Source organism: Suricata suricatta, chromosome 11 (genome assembly GCF_006229205.1).
Source record: "Suricata suricatta isolate VVHF042 chromosome 11, meerkat_22Aug2017_6uvM2_HiC, whole genome shotgun sequence".
Lineage (NCBI taxonomy): Eukaryota > Metazoa > Chordata > Mammalia > Carnivora > Herpestidae > Suricata > Suricata suricatta.
Genome location: NC_043710.1, coordinates 55469539 through 55485486, shown reverse-complemented (window position 1 = coordinate 55485486; position 15948 = coordinate 55469539). Strand labels below are relative to the sequence as shown.

The 15948-nt window shown below is 39.9% G+C and overlaps 1 protein-coding gene across 3 annotated transcripts in view; it reads right to left on the bottom strand.

Moving 5' to 3' along the window:
• PAAF1 (proteasomal ATPase associated factor 1) overlaps nucleotides 1-15948 on the bottom strand; it is a 35987-nt gene that overhangs the window by 8955 nt on the left and 11084 nt on the right. For 2 of the 3 annotated variants that reach the window (XM_029915742.1, XM_029915745.1), the window contains 5 exons: nucleotides 9617-9715; nucleotides 8811-8961; nucleotides 6114-6308; nucleotides 3406-3497; nucleotides 979-1094 (listed from right to left, as the gene is read on the bottom strand). In XM_029915742.1, the coding sequence (XP_029771602.1) occupies nucleotides 979-1094; nucleotides 3406-3497; nucleotides 6114-6308; nucleotides 8811-8961; nucleotides 9617-9715 (653 nt within the window). Of the gene's footprint in view, nucleotides 1-978; nucleotides 1095-3398; nucleotides 3498-6113; nucleotides 6309-8810; nucleotides 8962-9616; nucleotides 9716-15948 lie in introns of all 3 variants that reach the window. The other variant, XM_029915744.1, reaches the window with a different exon arrangement.

The following is a 15948-nucleotide window of genomic DNA, read 5'->3' as shown; positions in this document are numbered from 1 at the left end:
GTCACTCTTTCACTGGAATTTCTTCACTGCTCTTGGAATAACGTACAAGCTCCTCTACTCCCTAAACAAACTCCTGCTTTCCTGTCTGGAATCACTTCTCCCTCCTACCCATTCTGTATCATGCATATTTGTCATATTTCAGAGATCCCTGGAAGTGCCATGCAGGTCTTCACCCTGCTCTATATGCTGTTCTACCAAGGCAGGTCCCTTCTTTATTTGGTAACGTCTTACTGGACAAAATCCAATAAAAGCCTTATTTCGTTGGAGAAACAGGTGCTTTCTCAAATTCCTGTGTAGAGCCCTGTGAGCCCACTGATCACACCTACATCACAACAGTCTTTTTTACCTGCCCGTTTTCACTGTTAGACTACAAGTGCCTCAAAGGTAGAGTCTGTATCTTTTATTTCTGTTTTTCAGTGTCCACAAAAGCCATTCATTCAATGTTAATTGAACAAAGGAAAGAAATGGAAGGAAGAAGGGACAGAATTTGAGAAATTATTAGATCCTGGAGCGGAGGAGTTGCGTGATTTTCTCTGGGTACCTTTAAGACCAGAATAAGGCCTGTTTCAGATAGGTTATGATCCAAGTTAAACAAAGAAACACAGCTGGCTTACATGAACTAAAAATGATCAATCTTAGGCCAACCCAGATTTAAAACTACTGAGAAAAACACTGAGCTCCTTAAAATTACCAGTTCTACACAATCATTTTAAGTGAAATGTTAGTTCATTATTTAAGCTTAGATTCCAAAGTAATCACTACATTGGACAATCATGACAGCATGAATCAAATTACCTTTTAATATGATTCCAGGAATAATAAGAACAATCAGACAACTCACACTGGAAAATCTTTATAAATGGAAAAATATACCTTTGATTCAACAGTCATCTCCATGCTATCCTAAATCAATGTTAAAGGTAATAAAAATTTCCACTCTGTATAAAACCAGCATCATGCAAATGAGTGGTGACTCACCTCGGACTCCTCACATCCAGCTGATAAATGTTTCCATCCTGTGTCCCAGCCAATAACAAGAAGCCAGAGAGAAAAGTGCAGCAGTTGAAAGCATCTGACCCAACAAAGAGGAACACCTGGGAAGAAGCAGGAGCCAAAACGGCTATTTAATTTTTTTAAATTTTTTTCCAAATGTTTTATTTATTTTTGAGATAGAGACAAATAGTGTGAGCAGGGGAGGGTCAGAGAGAGAGGGACACACAGAATCTGAAGCAGGCTCCAGGCTCTGAGCTGTCAGCACCGAGTCCGAGGTGGGGCTCGAACCCACGAACCGCAGGATCATGACCTGAACCGAAGCCAGACGCTCAACCAACTGAGCTACCCAGGCACCCCCCAAAACTGTTGTTTAAAGAATAATTTGTTTTCAGGAATAAACAGGCACCAAAAAAAGAAAATTCCCGTATTTTTAGAGAAATTTTCTTTCTTCTTCCTTTCAGCACTCTTGATCTAAGTGAAGCATTCACCAACAATGGAGGAGGAACCACTCTCGTGATTTCAGGAACCTGAGGCTTGCTGAGTACTTCAGCAGTATATGTAATTACCATACCCTGAGGTGGCAGTTTTCAAACTATTACTCCTCAACACTCATAGGATCCTCAATACCCAAAATCCTTCTTCTCCTGCTTTTCGTTATAACCCTCCATTTGAGAAACACTTGAAATTCACACATTTAAATTTTGCTTCATGTCACTTCTAACAACCTTTTGAAGGGAGACACTACGTAGGAAAAGAAACAAGCTTACATGAAGTGGCAACTTAAAGAATTACGGGGGCACCTGGGTGGCCCAATTGGTTGGGTGTCCAATTCTTGGTTTCAGCTCAGGTCATGGTCTCACAGTTGTGAAATCAAGGCCCTCTGAGCCCAATGCTCAGTGCTGAGCATGTTAACTGCCTGAGATTCTCTCTCTCCCCTCTATCTGCCCCTCCCCTGCTTGCTCTCTCTCTCACTCAAAAATAAATAGGAGCGCCTGTGTGACTTAGTTGGTTAAGTGTCTGACTTTGGCTCAGGTCAAGATCTCACAGTCCATGAGTTCGAGCCCCGTGTCAGGCTCAGTGCTAATAGCTCAAAGCCTGGAGCCTGCTTCAGATTCTGTGTCTTCCTTTCTCTCTCTGCCCCTCCCCCACTCATATTCTGTCTCTTGTCTCAAAAATAAAATAAAAAATAATTAAAAAGTTTTTTAAAATGTTAAAATAAAAATAAAAAATTACAATTCTCCCCATGTGCCTGAAAAAAGAAATGATCAGATTTTTATTTATTCTGTACTATTAGTTCAATGTGATCATTTCTCCTTCAAATGTTCTAAAAAGGAAAGAAAAAAAACAAACCCAGCCAAGCAAACAAAACCTGTGATTTCTTGTTGGAAGGAAAATCCAATATGGAAATTCAGAGTACAAAAGCAATATCGTCAAAATGAGTGATGTTTCTGCAACGTCATTTCTGAAAATGGAAACATCACTAGCACAATGAAGTAATGAGAAGAAATGAAAATACAAAACCTGGGGGCATCTGGGTGGCTCAGTCAGGGGTACTTTGGCTCAGTTCATGATCTCACGGGTTGTGAGTTGTAGCCTCGCTGACAGCTGTGCTTTCTGTGCTGACAGCTCAGAGCCTGAAGCCTGCTTCAGATTCTGTGTTTCCTTCTCTCTCTGTCCCTCCCCCACTCATGCTCTGTTTCTTCTTCTCAAAAATAAATAAACATTAAAAAAATAAAAGAAAATACAAACCCTGTGGCCAAACAGAATCATTAAAGTTGTTTGAGTGATGTTGATAGGAACTGGAAAGAAATTTGACGGGGGGGGGGGGGGGGGAGAAATTTTAAAAACCGAATCCCAGAGAACTCAGACCTTAATGAAGAGCAAAACCTCAGAGGTTAAAGGAAAAAAATTCAACTAATTCTTCCATATAAGACATTCTGGCCATTAATTGATCAAAAGCCCTGAATGCATGAATCCTATACTCAGAATTTCTTCACAGTACCTTGGATATAGAAGGGAATCTATAGAACCTTATCATTTTATATACAGCACACCAAGGCCCATAGAAAAAGTGACTCAACAAAGGTCACAATGCAGTAGAGCATTCAATCCGTATCACATAACCCTACAAGGTGAGTACTACTATGCCCAGTTTAGTGATAAGAAAACTGAGGTTCAGAATGCTTCAGTAACCTATTCAATGTCACAGCCATTATGGAGGAGCTGGGATGTGAATGTTGCCCTTACTCCAAAAGCCCTGTTTCTAATCATTACACTTCACCACTCCTTACTCCTGCAGCTTCCTCAAAACGGGAACAGAGGGAGCAAACAAAAATGGTCCAAAACAGCCTTTCAAAAATCAGAGTGACCTAGGTTGCCCCAGAGTTTAAAAGTCTTAGAGGTACCACTTGCCGGCTGCCTGCTCTGCAGTCCCAAGCACTGAAGTTTCTTATCTTCCCGTGCCAACAGCAGCATTTTCGACTCTGTTCCAACCTCCCGTTCACCTGCATGACAGATGAGCCATGTCAACAGTGGGCTAGGCTGATCAGCTGACCGTGCCCAGGAAGCATGGAAACTGATGGCTGTTTATTGAATTACTGTTAGTGATTAACCTACTAACTTAAAAAAACATTATGTTCTATATCTGGACTTTTGATATTGTTTACATGACTGTATACATTTGTCAAAACTCATGGAATTAACATTTAATAAAGGGTGACTTTTGGGGTGCCTGGCTGGCTCAGTCAGTAGTGCATGCAACTCTTATCTTGGGGTTGTAAGTTGGAGCTCCATGCTAGGGTAAGGATTACTTAATAAATAAATAAGTTACTTTTAAAACTAAAAAAGGGTGATTTTCACTACATGTAAAATATATGTCAATAAACCCAAATTAAAAGTATTAAGTCCTTTGCAATATGACATACCATATTAGAAGCAGGGGTACAATGTTTAACAAAACAGTCTCTGCCCTCAAGGCTCTTCGGGTCTGTAGTCAATCAAATTCATTCATTAACAAAACAAATCTTTATTGAGGGTCTACTACATATCAGACACTACCCTAAATATACAAATGGTATACACAAATAGTAATACAGTAATAGTAATATGCAAACAAAGTCCTTACTCTCAAGAATTCTAGTAGACATAGGTAAATAAACAAATAGGACATTGTCAGACAGTGATGATTTTCACAAAGGAAATAAAACAGGAAAGTATGATCAAAAGTGAATAGATGGTAGAAGGAGAGGGAGGAATGTAACTTTAAACAAACTTCAACTTTAAAAAGACTCCATGGAGGCCACTTTTTAACTGAGACCTGAATGGGAACTAAAAGCTAGTCATGCCAAGAACTTTAGGAAGTACATTCCAGGCTAAGGAAGAATAAAGCAGAGGCCAAGAGGTTGGCAAAGATTGTAGTGCTGAAAGAATAGACAGAAGGCCCATGGCTGGAACGTGGCGGGCTGGCAGAGGGCAGTATGACATGAAGCTAGAGAGAAACGAGGGGGTTAGAAAGTGTTAGGGTTTATGATAAGCCAAAGGAAGCGGTTAGGATTTTTTTTTTACATTTTTTTACTGTTTTTTATCTTATTTTATTTTAGAGAGGGAGAGAGACAGCATGAGCAGGGGAGGGTCAGAGAGAGAGGGAGACACAGAATCTGAAGACAGGCTCCAGGCTCTGAGCTAGCTGTCAGCAGAGCCTGATGCGGGGCTTGAACCCACGAATCGTGAGATCATGACCTGAGCCGAAGTCAGACGCTTAACCAACTGAGCCACCCAGGCGCCCCGAGGATTTTAATTTATGTATAAAAGGAGGCTACTGGAGGAGAGTAGGGACAAAGGAGAGAGACAGGACTTATGTTTTTTTTTTAATGACCACAATGGCTGCTCCGGATGGATTAGAGGAGACTAGTACAGGCAACGGATGATGACAGACCAGGCCATGATGCTAGGAGGAAGGGAGGGAGAGGGCAGGTGGAAAAATCAGAAACAACCTGAAGGTAGAGATGACAGAGCTTGCTAATATAGGACATGAGGAAAGGTGGGGTGGATTGTTAATGATCATTCACATAGGTAGATGACAGTGCCATTTACTGAGTGGGGGAAATAAAATTTGGGAGTGGGGAAAATGAAATACTCCATGCTAGGCAAGGTAGGTTTGAGCTGTCGATCAGACGTCTAAGGAGTCTGAAACTCAGGTAAGAAAGAGGTCAATACATTAGACCTGGAGCTCAACCTCATGAACTGAACCTTGAGATCATAACCTAAGCCTGCTTGGGATTCTTTGTCTTCCTCTCTCTCTGCCCCTCCCCAACTCACGCTTGCTCTCTCTCTCTCAAAAATAAAAATACTTTAAAATATTTTATTTTTAAGTAATCCCTATACCCAATGCAGAGCTTTAGCCCACAACCCCAAGATCAAGAGTTGCACATTCCACTGACTAAGCCAGCCAGGAGCTCCTAAAGATTTTCTTCAGTAGTCTCTACACCTAACACAGGATTCAAACTTATAACTCTGAGATCAAGAGTCACATGCTCTACCAACTGAGCCAGCCAGGGGCTTCCCACTACTACAACTCTTAATCCAACCTCTGATTCAGTCATGCATATCATGCATATCTTTCTACCCAGTAGTCGATTTTACCTCCAAACTGTTATAATGTGAACTGCCCCTTCCCCTCCCCTACATTTCCCATTATTCCCATTCTTGTCTGTTCAATTCAAATTCATCCTTCAAGGTTCAAGTCAACTTCTTTGTGACACCTATCTCATGTACACTAACCTAAAATATAAAATACTCTATTCTTCAAAAAAAAACTATGTTTGCATTAAGAATCATTAAGTTGTTTCAGCTAAAATTTTTTTGTTCTCTTTTGTAGGCACCAGTCTCATCTGCTAAACTAGACTGTATTCACTCAAATGTAGTTAACGACATACACTTCTTTTGTAGATTCCAAAGCAACAGAAAAATAATAGGTATGCAATAAATATTAACCTTATGGTGAGAATAATCAAATACCAGCCTAAGACCAGGAAAGGATGAGGAAGAAAAGGAGTAGCTAAGGCAAATACTGAAGGTGCCTACGGAAACAAAATAAGCTCAACATATCATTATCAACTTACTGGGCATCTGCTCAGGAGAGCCGAGGTTTATGGAGTTGTCAGCAGCACCCACAGCCACTCCATTGATGGAAGAACCACAGTCTGCAATGACTCCCAGGCAGGCTGAGCGCCCACAGTCCCAAAGTCGTGCTGTTCCGTCTCGAGAACCAGATACCACATTCCTGCCCCGATCAACAATGGCTGTATCCAGAATACCTGGCAAGAAAGGAAAAAAAACAAACAAACAAACAAAAAAAAAACAACCCCACGATGGAGTGGGTAGAAAAGGAACTACAAAGGCAGGGAATATGGATCTGCATAAATGACTCCCTACCTTCACAGACATATACTGGATATGTACTACATGCCGGGCAAGTTCAAGAGCTACAAAAACAGAAATAAGTAAAACAGAGTCCCTCCTTTCCAATGGTTCAAAGACCAGCCCTTAGAGACAGACATGGAAAAAGATTTGGATTTAATCCTTAGCATAAGGTCCTAGAACAGTGGTTTCTGAGATTTTAATTCCGGCTTCAAAACATGTTTTTTAAATAAAAAAAGACATCTTAGTTCAGTTTGGAAATCACAGTCTTACTGCTTCCACTGAGAACTAATTGAAAGGATTAGTCCCCCATTTTAAAAAAAGATGTCACTTCTGGTCTGGACAAGATTGAGTAGCCCTATCTCCCCTAGGTCCTTCTCCTTATAACTGAAAAAACCTGGACACAAGACAGAACATGTAAGAAGACTGAAAGATGGGGGCACCTGGGTGGCTCAGTCAATTAAGCATCTGACTTCAACTGAGGTCATGATTTCACAGTACATGGGTTCAAGCCCCACATTGGGCTCTGTGCTGACAGCTCAGACCCTGGAGCCTGTTTTGGATTCTGTGTCTCCCTCTCTCTGCCCCTCCCCTCCTCACATCCTATCTCTCTCTCAAAAATAAATAAAAATTTAAAAAATTAAAAAAAAGAAAGAATGAAGGATGGAAAGAAGGCAGACCACCTTGGGACCTATTGTTTTGAAGAAAAGGGTAATGAATTCCTTGGATTTCCTTACTGCTTCCCATATATCCAGGATAGGATACTGCAGCCCAATCTCCAACTGGGAATTGATTAAAAAATAATAATAAATAAATAAATCAGACACAAATTTAAAAAACCAAAAACAAAAAACCCAACCCAAGAAATATCCATTGCAAAAGACTGGGAAAGGGGTGGCCTAAGAGCAACTTCGGGCAATTTACTCAAATAGCAACAGAAAAACTGCTACCTCCCCTTCCCCAAGATCAGTGGGTTAAACACAGAGTGATCTTCTACTCCACTCCCCACTGAAGCAGAAGGCAGCAGTACAATTCCCTTGGCCCTTGGCATTGACCAGGCCCAGCAGGGTACTGTTAGCAGGGCCCAGGGGTGAGCTGAGCTTCTACCCTGACCTGGCAATAGCAGGTGGAAAGAGAAAAAGCAAGGCAGTGGGATTCAGCACTCTACTTTCCCTCAACTCCTCTCTCAAAATGAAGTGGCATCTAGTATGGGTCTCCTCACTCTTAGGTGACAAGAATAAAAGAAAGAAAGGAACTATACAGGAGCTGGAACCTATGACAAATTACTTTAGAAACTATGAAAGTAGTAGGAATGTGCTTATAAGAGAAACAGCCATAGCAAAACCTACCAGAAGCCACAAAAGCATCAGATATCAAACCAAACTGATATAAGTCCTCCACACATAAACCAAGATAAAAAAGTATTTGCCTTCAATAAAAGATTCAGCTGAATCACATAAAAATATCCTAGCCATTGTCTGGGAAATAAAAATGTTAAATGAAACTATGACTGAAATCAGTATTAGTAAGAAATAGAGCAAAATTCATATTTCTAGGAATGCTTTAACAAGTTTACTCTATTAAAATTATCTAGTTTTAGGGGTGCCCGGGGTGGCTCAGTTGGTTAAGCAGCCAACTTCAGCTCAGATCATGATCTCGTGGTTCATAAATTTGAGCCTCGCATCCGGCTCTGTACTGATAGCTCAGAGCCTGGAGCCAGCTTCAGATTCTGTGTCTTCCTCTCTCTCTTTCCCTCCCCCACTCATACTCAATCTCTCTTTGTCTCAAAAATAAATGAACGCTAAAAAAAAAAAAATATATATATATATATATATATATATCCCTTTTTTAACGTTCTGCTTAAGGATAAAACATCTCTAAATTATTATTTTTTCCAGCAAACCAACCAGTAACAAGGGGAAAATGTTCTCTTTCTGTCTCTATGACCTGATGTCAACTGGCTATATGACTAATCCATTTTTAAAATCTGAACTGCGACTTAAATCCATGGGACCTGACAGTACCAAGCTCTATCTTTGTTGTCTAGCAATGCAGCCATTTGCCACCCAGCTTCTACTATCACCTCAGCCAAGGGACTAATAAGGAGAAAATGTTGGCACACATCTCTCTCTCTCCCAGCACACAAGCCAATGACCTCCTGGAGAGGAATTTTTTTTTCACTTATCTATTATAGAAAACAACTAGCTGTGTAAGGCACTTAGTAATAACAAGACACAGTATCAAAGTAAGGTCTAATTCTTGAGGAAATAGCTCATTTAAATGGCCAGTTGGAGGAATTATTTGTGTTTCTGTAGATAACTAGCTTCTGTTTCTACCTTTTTGGTGATTTGTCTCTGGGAATCATTAGAGAAGCCTTTTGGAGAAATCATCCTTCATACCTCCTCTGTGACCTTTGAAGGTCACCACACAGCTAGCATCTTCCGCTGACCAGATCTTCAACTGGGCATCCATTCCCCCACTCAGAACCACAAGGCCTGATGGGAAAAACCTGCAACAATTCACATCAAATACATGTCCTTCCAATACTCTCTGGAAAAACAAAAGAAAATTCCATGCTAGTTCTTCTTGTCCATCCCCTGATATTCTCTTACCTCTTATATCCTGAGTCCCTTTAATGAAATATCTACATGCTATACCTACATGCTGGGTTTTAGAACTATGGAGGTCGAATAGGAGCTCCTTAGCTCATTTGTATAACAGGTCGTGTTCTAAGAGCTGCTGGCTCCCTTTCCTGTAGCTCTGGCTACAGATGTCGTGGATTTGAACTCCGAGGTTCTCACAGCCATCCTTAAGTCTACTTCTACGTACATGAAGGATTGAGGACTCTTACTCACCTCTTCTTAAAATCCCCTGTATGGGTTAGAGGGGCTCAGCCATATAATCAGTAGTAACAGTCTGGCTACTCTGTCTTAGAAACTGATCACTGAAGGCAGTTCATACCAAGAGACCACCCATTTAGGCATTCATTGGCCTGGCTCCTCTACTATTCCAGCCCCAATTTGTTCTGGAAAATCACCAAGATTGAGGGTGGTTCCAAGATTAACATATGGGAAAACAAAGACCAACTGAAGTGCAGTGGTCCTACAAATTCAGAATGTGCCACTCTTCCACCCTCGACCCAGTCTAAGGTTTCTCAGACCACCCTTCATACAGAAGACCCTGAAAGCATATCCAAAGCCTTTACTCTGAGTTCGCCATTGGAAGCCTGCCAGATCTTCATGCTCCCATCAGTACTAGAAGACACACCAAGGCCTCCTCCACTGGAAATGTCTAGGCACGTTATCTGTTCAAAAAAAAACAAACAAACCAACCAGTGTTTATAAGTAATGAGATGCTCTTCTTCTCTCGAAATATGTTAAAGACCTTCCTGTTTCACATTCCCCCAAGACTTCTTCAGGTCCACACTTCCCTCTCTCTCTCTGCCCCTCCCCTGCTCATGCTCTCTCTCTCTCTCCTTCTCTCAAAAGTAAATAAACATTAAAAAAAAATTTTTTTAATATGTGGAATCAATATTGTTAAAAAATTTGTTTAAATTTCTAAAAATTATTTTTTTAAGGGGGGAGTAGAGAAAGAAAGAATCCCATGAGGGGCAGAGATAGATAGAGAGGGAGGGAGAGAGAAAGAGAGAAAAGCGGGGCCTACCTGAAGCAGGGCTCATGTTCACTGAAGCAGGGCTTGAACTCACCCAATGTGGGAGTCCAACTCACAAACTCTAAGATCATGACCTGAGCCAAAGTCAGATGCTTAACCAACTGAGCCACCTACGTGCTGTTTATTTATTTATTTTGAGAGAGAGAGCGAGCATGTGCAGGGGAGGGGCAGAAAGCAAGAGAGAATCTCAAATAGGGTCCGTACTGTCAGTGCAGAGCCCAATGTGGGGCTCAATCTCAATCAATCAAGAGTCGGACACACAACCAAATGAACCACTCAGGTGCCCCTGAAAGATTTTATTTTTAACTAATCTCTGCACCCAATGTGGGACTACAAACTTACAAGCCTGAGACCAAGAGTTGTGTGCTCTACCAACTGAGCTAGCCAGGTGTCCAGCATTTTCTTAACACAATCATAGACTGGGTACATAGTAACTACTAAACAAAACCACCAAAAGCAGGGTGGCAATAAGAATGAAGTACCTCAGGGACACCTGGGTGGCCCAGCCATTAAGCCGTGCGACTTTGGCTCAGGTCATAATCTTCTGGTTAGTGAGTTTGAGCCCCTGCATCAGACTCTGTGCTGATAGCTCAGAGCCTGGAAACTTTCAAATTCTATATCTCCCTCTCTTTCTCTGCCCTTTTCCCACTTGTGTTCCATCTTTTCTCTCAAAAATAAACATTTTAAAAAAATTAAAAAAGAACGAAGTACCTCAAGGTAGGAAAGTGAAGCCATCTGACCCATATCAATAAGAGCAACTACTGTCCTCAATTTGCAGGGCCCCAGAAACAAGACTTTTAAACACTTTTCCTACTCACTCTCTGAAATAGAATTAATCCCTAAAACAACAAAGCTCAAGCTCTTTCCTGACTCAAGTGGTCTCTTTCCTGACTCAAGTGGTATCTTTTCAACTGCCAGCCAGGCATTCACCTTTGGCTTTATAGTGCTCACCTGTAACTTAACATGTTCAAAACAGAACTCTCATTTCTTCCTGCTCCACACCAATACAACTACTTGACCTCATTAGTTAACAGCATCACTATTTACCCACTTCTTTGGAAATTTTTGGAATCATCCCATGTCCTCATTTTCTCTCACATCTCATATCCAAGTCATTAGCAAATCATGTCTAGTCCCACACCCCAAGAATGTAGACTCTACATTACACTTTATTCACTGCTATAGTCTCTGCACTCACAGGAATACCTGGAAAATAGCCAAGTGATTAATAAATGCATAAATCACCTACCGATGAACTCAAAAAGAAATAGAAAAAGGGTAAGAAACAGAAAAATTAGTAATTTTAAGTGATCTACTTATTTCAAATAAAAATAAGTAAATTTGGAGCACCTGGCTGGCTGAGTCAGTAGAGCACATGACTCTTGATCTCAGGGTTGGTCAGTTCAAGCCCCATGTTGGGTATAGAGCTTACTTAAAAAAATTTTTTTTCTTACAAATATGTTTTATATTATACGTATTATACACTGTACTCTTACAATAACATAAGCTAGAGAAAAGAAAATGACCTACTTCTCAAAAAGTTCTCCCAACTCTGCCAAAAAGTTTATCACTCTCTCCCTTGGTAAGTCTGCAGCACTATGTTCATATATTGTAGTGGTCGCCAACTGGAGGCAGATTACCTCATCACATTTGGTGATGTCTGGAGACATTTTTAGTTGTCACAATTGGGGTATAGCGCACTACAATAAAGAATTATCCAGCTCAAAATGTCAATGGTGCCATGATCAAGAAACTTTGATGTATTCTATTGTATCTTCTCAGTTAATATACTGTCCCTGCAGGGGACAGGGATATTGTTATCTATGTATTATATATCTCTGGGGACCTAGTTCCCAGATATAGAAAGTAATTGAATCTGAACTACCCCGCTCTTCCAAAATTATTTGAACACTGAAGAATAGATTATAGGTCATACCAACTTTGTCCTTTCTCCAAACTTTTGTTAAAGAGGAAAGGGAACTAACATTATTGAATAGCTATTAGGTACTAGACATGTAACAGACACTACCCTCATCTAATATGCTCAAAAATCTAGAAGATAGGTATTATTTGTATTATTCTGCTAAGAAATCTGGGGTTTAAGAAGTGATTAAATAATATCCCCAAGGTGACACAACAGAGCCAGGATGTAAACTTAGGTCAGGGTCTAAAGCTAAAGGTCTATTTCTTAGTTACAGCAAAAAAACAGATGAATGGGATGGATTACTTTATAGTGCTGTGATATGCTAGTCACTTCAAAAAGAATTAAGTTAGATCCTTACTTTAAACTAAGTAACAGGAGCACCTGGCTGGCTCAATCAGTAGAGTCTGCAACTCTTGATCTCGGGGGTCGCGTAACTATAAGGGCATCACAGACCTGTTATGGCTCAATCTCAGGTGGCTGAACGCCACTTGTCCCTCTAAGAAGTTGTCTGCAACTCTTGATCTCAAGGTCACAAGTTCAAGCCCCACGTTAGGCACAGGAGCCTACTTAAAAAAAAAAAATTAGTGCTCGCTTTGGCAGCACATATACCAAAAAAAAAAAAAAAATTTACCCTCCCCTGCTTGCACTGTCTCTGTCTCTCAAAAATAAATAAAAGACATTAAAAAAATAAATAACATTAGAATACTATATAATTCTATTTAACACTTATATTGTGCTTACTAGGTTTCAGACCAAATTCTAACTGCTTCAATCCTCACAAAACCCTTATGAGATAATACTTTTACCTCTAGTTTACAAATAAAGCATCTGTGATGCAGAGAGGTTAAGTACCTGGTCTACAGTCACAGTTCGTAAGTGGCAGAACCAACATTCAAAGCCAAAGGACCAAATCCATTGAGTCAATCCCTAGAGTCTGTGCTCTTACCCATTATACCCAAAATGAATATATAAAAATTATGGACTATCCTAAACAGGACCCCAAAAGTGTTACCATAAAGGAATAAATTGCTGGGTTTTATTATCTAGAGATATTAAATATCTGTATTTAATATCTGTATCAAATATCTGTATTTAATATCTGTATCAAAAAACACCATACATAAACAATAATAAACAATAAGCAAGAAGAAATTATTTCAAAAATATATGGCAAAGGGTCAATACCCTTAATAGAAGAGCTCTTACCCTCCACATCATTCATCATCACAGAAATACAAATCAAAACCACAACGAGATACCACCTCACACCTGTCAGAATGGCTAACATCAGCAACACAATTAACAAGTACTGGAGAGGACGCAGAGAAAGGGCAACCCTCTTGTACTACTGGCTGGGATGCAAACTGGTACAGCCACTCTGAAGAACAGTATGGCGCCCCTCTCCCCAAAATAAAAACAGAACTACCTTACAATCCAGCAACTGCACTATTAGGTATTTACCCAAAGGATACAAAAACATAGATTTGAAGGGGTACATGCACCCCAATGTTTAATGCAACCTTATCAACAACAGTCAAACTATGGAAAGAGCCCAAATACCCATCGACTGATGAATGGATCAAGAAGATATATATACAGGGGCACCTGTGGCTCAGTTGGTTAAACATCCAACTTTGTCTCAGGTCATGATCGCATAGCTTGTTGAGTTCAAGCCCCACATCAGGCTCTGTGTTGACAGCTGAGAGCCTACAGGCTGCTTTGGATTCTGTGTCTCCCTCTCTCTCGGCCTCTCCCCTGCTTTTGCTCTATCTCTCACTCTCTCACAAGTAAATAAACATTAAAAACAATTTTTAAAAGAAGAAGAAATGTATTACACACACACACACACACACACACACACACACACACACACACACAGGAATATTACTCAGCCATCAAAAAGATTGAAAGTTTGCCATTTGCAATGATGTGGGTGGAGCTAGAATTTATCATGCTAAGCAAAATAAGTCAATCAGAAAAGGGTAAATCCCATATAATTTCACTCATATGTGAAACTTAAGAAACAAACAGATGAACATATGGGAAGGGGAGGGAGAAAAGGGGAAAAAACCACAAGAGACTCTTAATGACAGAGAACAAACAGGGTTGATGGAGGGAGGTGGGTGGGAGATGGGCTAGATGGGTGATGGGTACTAAGGAGGGCACTTGTGATGATCACTGGGTGTTCATCACATGTAAGTGATGAATCACTGAATTCTCCTCCTGAAACCAATATTGCACAGTATGTTAGCTGAAATCTAAAAATAAATAAGAGCTCTTACCAATACCAAAAAAAAAAAAATTCACACTTAGAAAATGAGCAAATGATAGGAAGAATAGCCAATAAATATATGAAAAAGTGGTCAATCCATAATTAATCAAAGGAATACACTTAAAATAACAATGGAATACCATCTCTCAAACTGGTAAAACTTAAAAAATAATCCTCAGGGTGCCTGGTTGGCTCAATTGGTTAAGTGTTTGACTTAGGCCTAGGTCATAATCTCAGTTTGTGAGTTTGAGCCCACATCGAGCTGTGCTGACAGCTCAAAGCCTGGAGCCTGCTTTGGATGCTGTTGTCTCCCTCTCTCTCTGCACCTTCCCTGCTAGCATGTGCTCTCTCTCTCTCTCAATGTAAAAAATGAATAAACATTTAAAAAATGTGAATACCCAATATTGGTAGAGAATGTCAAGTCAGACTGTAGAAAAGCAATCCTTTTTAGTCAATGGATAGGGCGCAATGGTAAGTCAATTAACCAAAAATACTCAAATAAGTAGGAAATAATAAAAAATAATACATAAATATCTACATTTTAACTGAAATATATAAATGTACATAAAATTCACTAATATTTTCATTAGTCCACTGATTACTACAAGGAAACTTCACCTTAACTTTGTTGTAATAATAACTAACCAAAGACACAATCAAAACTTGATTTCTTTAAAGGAAGACAAATCTTTATTCACATTTATAAAACAACCTAAGAGCAAAAATTCCCCTAGCGTCTTAAAAAAAAATTTTTTTTAATGTTTACTTATTTTTGAGAGAGAGAGTGTGAGGTGGGGAGAGACAGGGAGAGGGAGACACAGAATACAAAGTAGGCTCCAGGCTCTGAGCTGTCAGCAGAGCCCAACTCAGGGCTCGAATTCATTGAACCACAAGATCATGACCTGAGCTCAAGTCAGGCACTCAACCAACTGAGCCACCCAGGCACCCCTTACCTAGGGTTTTGTTTTTTTTTTAATATATTTTCGGGGTGCCTGGGTGGCTCAGTCAGTTAAGCATTCGACTCTTGATTTTGGCTCAGATCAAGATCTTGCGGTTTGTGAGTTTGAGCTCCGTGTCAGGCTCTGTGCTGACAGCATGAAGACTTCTTGGGATCCACTGTCTTTCCTCTCTCTCTCTCTGCCTCTCTCTCTTGTTCTCAAAATAAATAAACTTTAAGGAAAAAAGAATCTTTCTCCTAACATTATGCATTTATCTTGCTCGCACACTACCATTATAGCAGTTTTTTCAAAACCTCTCCTTTATCAAGTCTTTATAATGCAATCAACTTAGTTTTCAAAGACATAATCACTCTCCCTTTCCACACTCATATTACATTGGTTGAATGTATTTAATTAACATAATTTCAAAAACAATATAACTGGTATTCTAACTGATCCTTGGTAAGTAAGCATTCAACTTAACCAGTTGTGTCTGCAGTATGCAGATCTCAGAAAAGAGCTCATAAGCTGTGAATGAGCATCAGGCAGTATGTTCTATACAGGAAATGCAGAGCAACAGTTAGCTCAATAAATTAGTTAAGTGGAAGTCAGTTAAACCATACCAAAAGCCTTATGATTTGCATTGCCTGTGACTCAACAACTCTATTTTATCAATGTATTCTAGTTTCTTCCTATCTTTGTGAGTAGAGGGTTAGCTATAAGTATACTAT